The sequence below is a fragment of the Ictalurus punctatus genome, chromosome 25 (assembly GCF_001660625.3).
Source record: "Ictalurus punctatus breed USDA103 chromosome 25, Coco_2.0, whole genome shotgun sequence".
Taxonomy (NCBI): Eukaryota; Metazoa; Chordata; class Actinopteri; order Siluriformes; family Ictaluridae; genus Ictalurus; species Ictalurus punctatus.
Genome location: NC_030440.2, coordinates 7,738,289 through 7,744,685, shown reverse-complemented (window position 1 = coordinate 7,744,685; position 6,397 = coordinate 7,738,289). Strand labels below are relative to the sequence as shown.

Sequence of the window (6,397 nt, the reverse complement as noted above, 5' to 3'; positions counted from 1 at the left end):
CTCTCTCTCTCTCTCTCTCCCTCAAGAACGAACTCATCATTAATGACAGGTGCAATAAAGCATCACAGTGCAGCTCCTGCTCTAGCTCTACACTGATGAGTCTCAGGCTATCTCTCAAAGGACTACTGAAGGTTGGATGTAAACTGCAGCAACTGAAAATATAGCTGTGAAAAATGGAATATATGCAGTGCACAGTTCTTTATTGAATTATTTTTTGCCATGTTTTGGCATTAACAACTATCTATGCACACACATAACTGCACTGCTTTCATGAAGTACCATGCCATTTCCATTTTATTCATATCTGATGACTAATTCACTGCACTTCAATTTTCACCACATTCTGCCCAGTATGTCGGCCAAAACACCACTCTAGAGGTCAGTGATTAATGAAGATGGTGCCAGATGCTGGACACTGTTGCAATAGGCTATTACAGAGCTGCAGTACAACAGTGAATTCTGAGATGTTTGGTCAAGCATGCACAGCTTCACACAGGAATTACCATTACCTGAATAGAGTGACTACTTTTGTGCATAGACATGTTTAGTCACTAGTGGTGTATCTGAACTCACTACATCTACAAGAAAACGCAACATAAAAATAGTTGCAACTTATTAAGCTAGAGAACTCCATATTATTACTATTTTTATATACAGCTCTTGCCTGGTTTCGCACTGAAGCTAAGCAGGGTTGGGCCTGGCCAATACCTGGATGGGAGACCTCCTGGGGAAATCTATGGTTGCTGCTGGAAGTGGTATTAGTGAGGCCAGCAGGGGGCGCTCACCCTGTGGACTGGGTGGTTCCTAATGCCCCAGTATAGTGACAGGGACATTATACTGTAAAAACAGCACCATCTTTCGGATGAGGCGTTAAACCAAGGTCCTGACTCTCTGTGGTCATTACAAATCCCAGGACACTTATCATAAAAGTGTAGGGATGTAACCCCGGTGTCCTGGCAAAATTCCTCCATTGGCCCCTATCTATAATGGCCCCCTAATAATCCTCATCTCTGAACTCTCCTCTCCATTAATAGCTGGTGGGTGTTCTGGCGCAATATGGCTGCTATCGCATCATCCAGGTGGATGCTACACACTGGTGGTGACTGAGGAGATTTCCCCCCATACAGTGTGAAGTGCTTTGAGTGCCTAGAAAAGCACTATATAAATGTTAGGAATTAATAAATAATAATAATAATAATAATAATAATAATAATAATAATAATAATAATTATTATTATTATTATTATTATTATTATTATTATTATTATTATTATTATTATTATTATTATTATTATGTAAAAGCAGTTTAAAATTCAAAGGAGCCATAAAACAGCTTTCCCTTACTCCACTAAATTTCACTCACAGTCTGAAAAGCTCAGCACAGATGTGTACTACATTAATATACCCACCCCCCGCCCCCCTTGTGCACTTTTCTGTCTCCCTCTTTTATTCTGTCTTCCTCTATCGACTGCAAAAGTAGTTACCAAGCAGGGATAAAGATTTTGAGCTTCCAAGCCAACTCTACAGACTTTTATGTTGGAACAAAAGCAATGAAGTCATTGATTTTTGTGTGTGCTACCTTTCAGCCCTTGAAGAGTTTGGTCTTTTAGGCTGAATTTGGGTAAGTTTGTTAAACTTTTTTTCTTGTTAGCTCTGTGACTTTTTGTTGTTGTTTTGCTGTCTGAGTTACATGAGAGAAGAAGAAGATGAAGAGAAGAAGAATGAAGCATTAGTTGAAAATGAGATCTCTTTATATTTCAGATTTCGTCTTTCAGGTATAATGGAACAAGCTTATTGTTAAATAATGTTATGGTTATCATCTGTTTATTCTCAATGGCACGTCTGAAAGCTTGCTTTGTAGACAATCTTATTGTCATGCAGCACTTGTGAATAGTTACAAATATAAGAAACAGACCCGATCCCTCATGTAAAATGCAATAATAGCTATAAGGTGTGCATAAAGCTTAAGACAGTACATTACTTTGGCAGGACTGAGAGCCTTAAAGGTCTTCTAGAAATGGACTGAAATAACAATGGATTCTCTTGGGCAATACTTTACTCAGAAAAATATGAGTCAGAAAACTAAAAGAAGAACTGCTATTTTTGTTATGCATTAAGTGAAAAAATGACACAGAACAAAGGTAAAAAAATAAATAAATAAATTACTATACTGTTGACTACGACTATAAAGTTTGCATCTGAATGAAAAAAGACTCTAAATGTGTCTCTATTTGACAGTTAGGAAGGAATTATGTGTGGGTAAAACTAATATGTGAATGTACCCTGAAACAAGACAATAAGCCATGGCAGTTATAACGACAAAGGATGAAACACACATTATCAGAGAATATTTGCATTACATTTAAAAAAGGAAATAAACATTTTTAACCATTAATTTCTTAACACATTATTTGGCCATTTTGTTATATATGTGTTTTATAGTTGTTTTCTTCATTTTGTTCATGGTCTATGACATCTTTTACACCCAATTGTATCTTTGGCATTCGGTATGGAACATGCTGATTAGTTTTCCCTTCACCATTCCAGGAAAGACATTGTGGCACAATTTTCTATGAATACTTGAGGTTAATAGTGCCCTTCTATTTGTACGGATTCATACTGCATTTATGTTTTATTAATCACTTTATTAAACAGCTTTGGCATTTATTTCCTTAAATAGCACTGGCAGAATAAACAGAACCTTAGGAAATGTAAAGGTCAGAAAAAGAAGTCTTTTGTGCTCCCAATTATATACCTTATTTTCTTTTCTATTATGCAAGACATTTGAAGCTTCCAGAAGAACTATGATGTAGCAGAAACTGAACAGCGAGTTACATCCAGATATTTTAGTATAATTACAGATCAAGTCCGTTTGTTGTATAAATGATATGATCTGCCTTTTAAAGATCACATGAGCATATGAACAACCGTTTACTTTAGTATTGTTCATCCACCAGGGATGAACATCCACCATGCAAAACCCTATAGACGCCTATAACTTTTTGCATGGTGGATGTTCAAAAACTTAAATTTACTATCACTTCCTCTAGACCCTCAACTCAACTGACGTCACTTTTCCTAATAATTAGAAGCAGAACAGGAAACACAGCTTTTTATATGTGCAAGTGTAGAATCCTTGTTTACAGCTTTAAATAATTTCTTATAACATGTAAATCATCTAGTGTTCAAAGTGGATTCCACTGTAACCTAAATATGTTACGCTATTATAATAAGCAAGCCTAACAACTTTTATTTTTTACAGGATAAGCCTAAGAAATCCAACACTGGCATGAATGCAAGCTGCTGACTGTGACTTTCCCTCACTCACAGACAGCTATCACATTTCAGTTACCAAATGTTGATGAGTGGTGAGGCATTGAAAAGTAGACAGGTCGGTCATTCTTGGAGGAGAGTGTAAAGAGGAGGGATATAGAAAATGAAGGAGTTAAGATGAAAAGGTGATGAAGAGGTTCCTCTTAAAATCCTAATTGAGCAGCTTTCATGACCCTACACTGCACCAAAACATTATTGGTGGTATTTGCTATAAATAATCAAAACGCATATTCATTTTTCATCATTGTTGACAAAGGAAGTTATATCTACCTTATCTACAAATATACATCTTGAGCATACTGACATGTAATTATTCAAATGTGAAAGATCATCCTTGTGGTGTGAACGGCTTAATGTGACTACAAAAAAGTCTGAGACAAAGACATGGATCAGGGCTTTGTGGACAGGAGTCACAGAACCATTAAACTGTTATCTTTAAATCCTAGGGATTCATTTTTTTTATTATTATTATTTATTGTGCCCCTAACTCACCTTATAAAACCAAGGAAATGTTGAAAGATAATCTTTTTTTGTTGAAAGATTAACCTGCACAGTGTTCCTGAAGCTGTGTTCATGCAGAAATTCACACCGCATATTCCAAAATACCTTGTAAAAATTTTATGCATTTAGCAGCGAATGCATAGCTGATAGATACAACACTGACCTGTACTGCTGACCTCTTACAACACCAAAGTCAAGATACAAGCTACAAAATTCACATGAATTGATCTGTGTGTGTGTGTGTGTGTGTGTGTGTGTGTGTGTGTGTGTGTGTGTGTGTGTGTGTGTGTGTGTGTGTGTGTGTGTGTGTGTGTGTGCGTGTGTGACGACCCTTTGCTTAAAAAAACAACAACGGCGTCTCAGGTGCAATTAGTGCAGTTTTATAAGGAAATGAGCTGTAAGTTTTATTGAGCATCTTGCTGAACCAGCCACAGTTCTTCTGGAGACTTTGACTGTCGCACTTGTTTCTCATTTTTGCAGCAAAACCCAGCAACCTTGATTGTTTTTTTCTGAATAGTCATCTCTTACATAATATGCTACTTTTTTTTACTGACATACAAGCATTTTTCTGTAACTTTTAATTTTGCACTGGAAATCTAATGTTGAGACATCTAAAATGTTTTTGTACTGACTCGATAATGTAGACGTTATAAAATAAAAATCTATAACTATAGGTTTGTAGTAAAGAAATAGGGTGTCATTCTGGATAACGGTGTCTGCCAAATACCATAAATCTAAATATATACAAACATACATATTCTATGAGCTTCTGATAAACTTACATTTCGGATGTTTGCTTACCTTGTGGTTTCTTCAAGGCCAGATTTAGAAATCTAATGGTCTCAATGGAGCCTCAAGTCAAACATAATTTATTAACCCACTATATATTTCTTTGCTAAGGTCAGGTCTTGGCAAAAACACCTTAATGTTTTGACGAATACCCTGGTCATTGTTGACAAGATTGAAAAGCGCTTACGTCTCTTAACTGTTGTGATCTCATTTATAACTCTTTACAGGTTTGAAAGGTCACCATAGTAAACCAATTCTCTTTCCTAGCCAGAATGGAGCAGCGCTGGACACTGTGTGTATTGCTATTCATAGCCACACTGATACTAGGCCACTGCCAGAGTGGTGATGGAGGGGACTGGGGATCAGGCGACATGCCAGAGCTTTTGTTCACGACTACCTTGACTCCTATTCCAAACACAGTCTGTAATGATCCAGCCAACCCTGGGAGCACGGACTGGACCAAGCCACTTTTTCATGTCATTCCAGACAGCAAAGCTGATGGCTGCTCGGTCAATTTCCACACCAGCCAGGCTATGTCCAGGCGATTACAAGTGGCCAAGGAGGAGATGGCTTATCTGAAAGCCCTCCAGCATGGGAATCAGGCAGTGATGGAGAATCTGATCCAGTTTGTTGGAGCAGAAATGGGGGATCAGAGCTATCAAGAGATTATTCAAGAAAATATTGCTGGGATCAAGGAGAATCATGCAAGTTGTGTGGGAGTGCTGAAAAAGGCAACTGAGGAGTTGGAGAACCAGCTAGAGGGAGCTGACCTTGCTGGAATTCAGAAGTAAGTAGAACTGGTCTTATAATTATAAACACCATTACTATGTGTACATGATTGTGGTCTTGAAAACTCCTGATAGATCAATATAAGTAGAAAAGACTGACCTCAGCATAAAAGAGCAAATAATTCATCCCTAAACAATTTGTCACTGATGAAAGGTTTAAAATAATTCCACAGTTGTGGATGACTGCTTTCTCTTAGAAGGAGAAAACTGAATGCAATTTATATGATTTCTATCTTTAGAGGTTTTCAGAGAAAAGGAAGGTTAACCCTTTAATGGGCAAGAACATAAAAACACTTAAAAACACAGGAAAATTCATTCATTACTGCTTTTTTTTTTTTTTTTAAACACATTAGGGGTTTATTAACACAATTGTGCAATTTGTTTCAAGATATTGTATCTTCCAGGATATGTAAGCTCTATATTTTCTTCTTTATATATTTAGGTTGGCAATAGTAAAGGAGTTACAGTTTGAAAACCTGTAGAGTGTCTTGTGAGCAGACAGCGATATATCCACCTATTATTACTTATGTTCATGGTATAAAGCTATACGTGTATTAACTTACAGGTATAATTATGAAAACAAAAAAAGCCCCAGACCAGCCTGTGCAGATTTGCCTTGTCTTTGCTCTCTGGGTTTTCCATCAACTGCATTAACAGTTGGAAGGAATGTGGGTTTAGCCCTTTGCAGGCCTCTAAATTTAAAGCTGTTTCAGACCATGTTGGATTCCCTCTGTGCATGCCTTCCCTTTTTAAACATACTTTTAAAAAAAACCCTCTGCTTTCTACATAAGAATCAGTGAAGAGTCTTTGACGTTTGAAGGGATGCTGCGTGCCACAACAGACATCGCCAACCAACTGGAGACCTCCTCACGGACCCTTCACATGCAGATAACAGAGCAGCTGAGGAAAAGCTTAAAGCTGAAAAGGATGTAAACTCCACAAAAGGAAGACTTTCATGCTTATGGAACGTAACAACTTAAAAAGAC

The 6,397-nt window shown here is 37.3% G+C and overlaps 1 protein-coding gene across 3 annotated transcripts in view; it reads left to right on the top strand.

The window, feature by feature from the left end:
* Positions 1–1,462: 1,462 nt before the first annotated feature.
* si:ch211-142k18.1 (uncharacterized) overlaps positions 1,463–6,397 on the top strand; it is a 6,449-nt gene continuing 1,514 nt past the window's right edge. Inside the window, exons 1-3 of one of the 3 annotated variants that reach the window (XM_017455518.3) lie at positions 1,463–1,621; positions 4,895–5,410; positions 6,203–6,397. The exon at positions 6,203–6,397 is cut by the window's right edge and continues 1,514 nt beyond it. In XM_017455518.3, the coding sequence (XP_017311007.1) occupies positions 4,896–5,410; positions 6,203–6,344 (657 nt within the window). In that variant the 5' untranslated portion in view covers positions 1,463–1,621; position 4,895 and the 3' untranslated portion in view covers positions 6,345–6,397. Of the gene's footprint in view, positions 1,622–4,850; positions 5,411–6,202 lie in introns of all 3 variants that reach the window. The other 2 variants (XM_017455517.3, XM_017455519.3) reach the window with 2 other exon arrangements.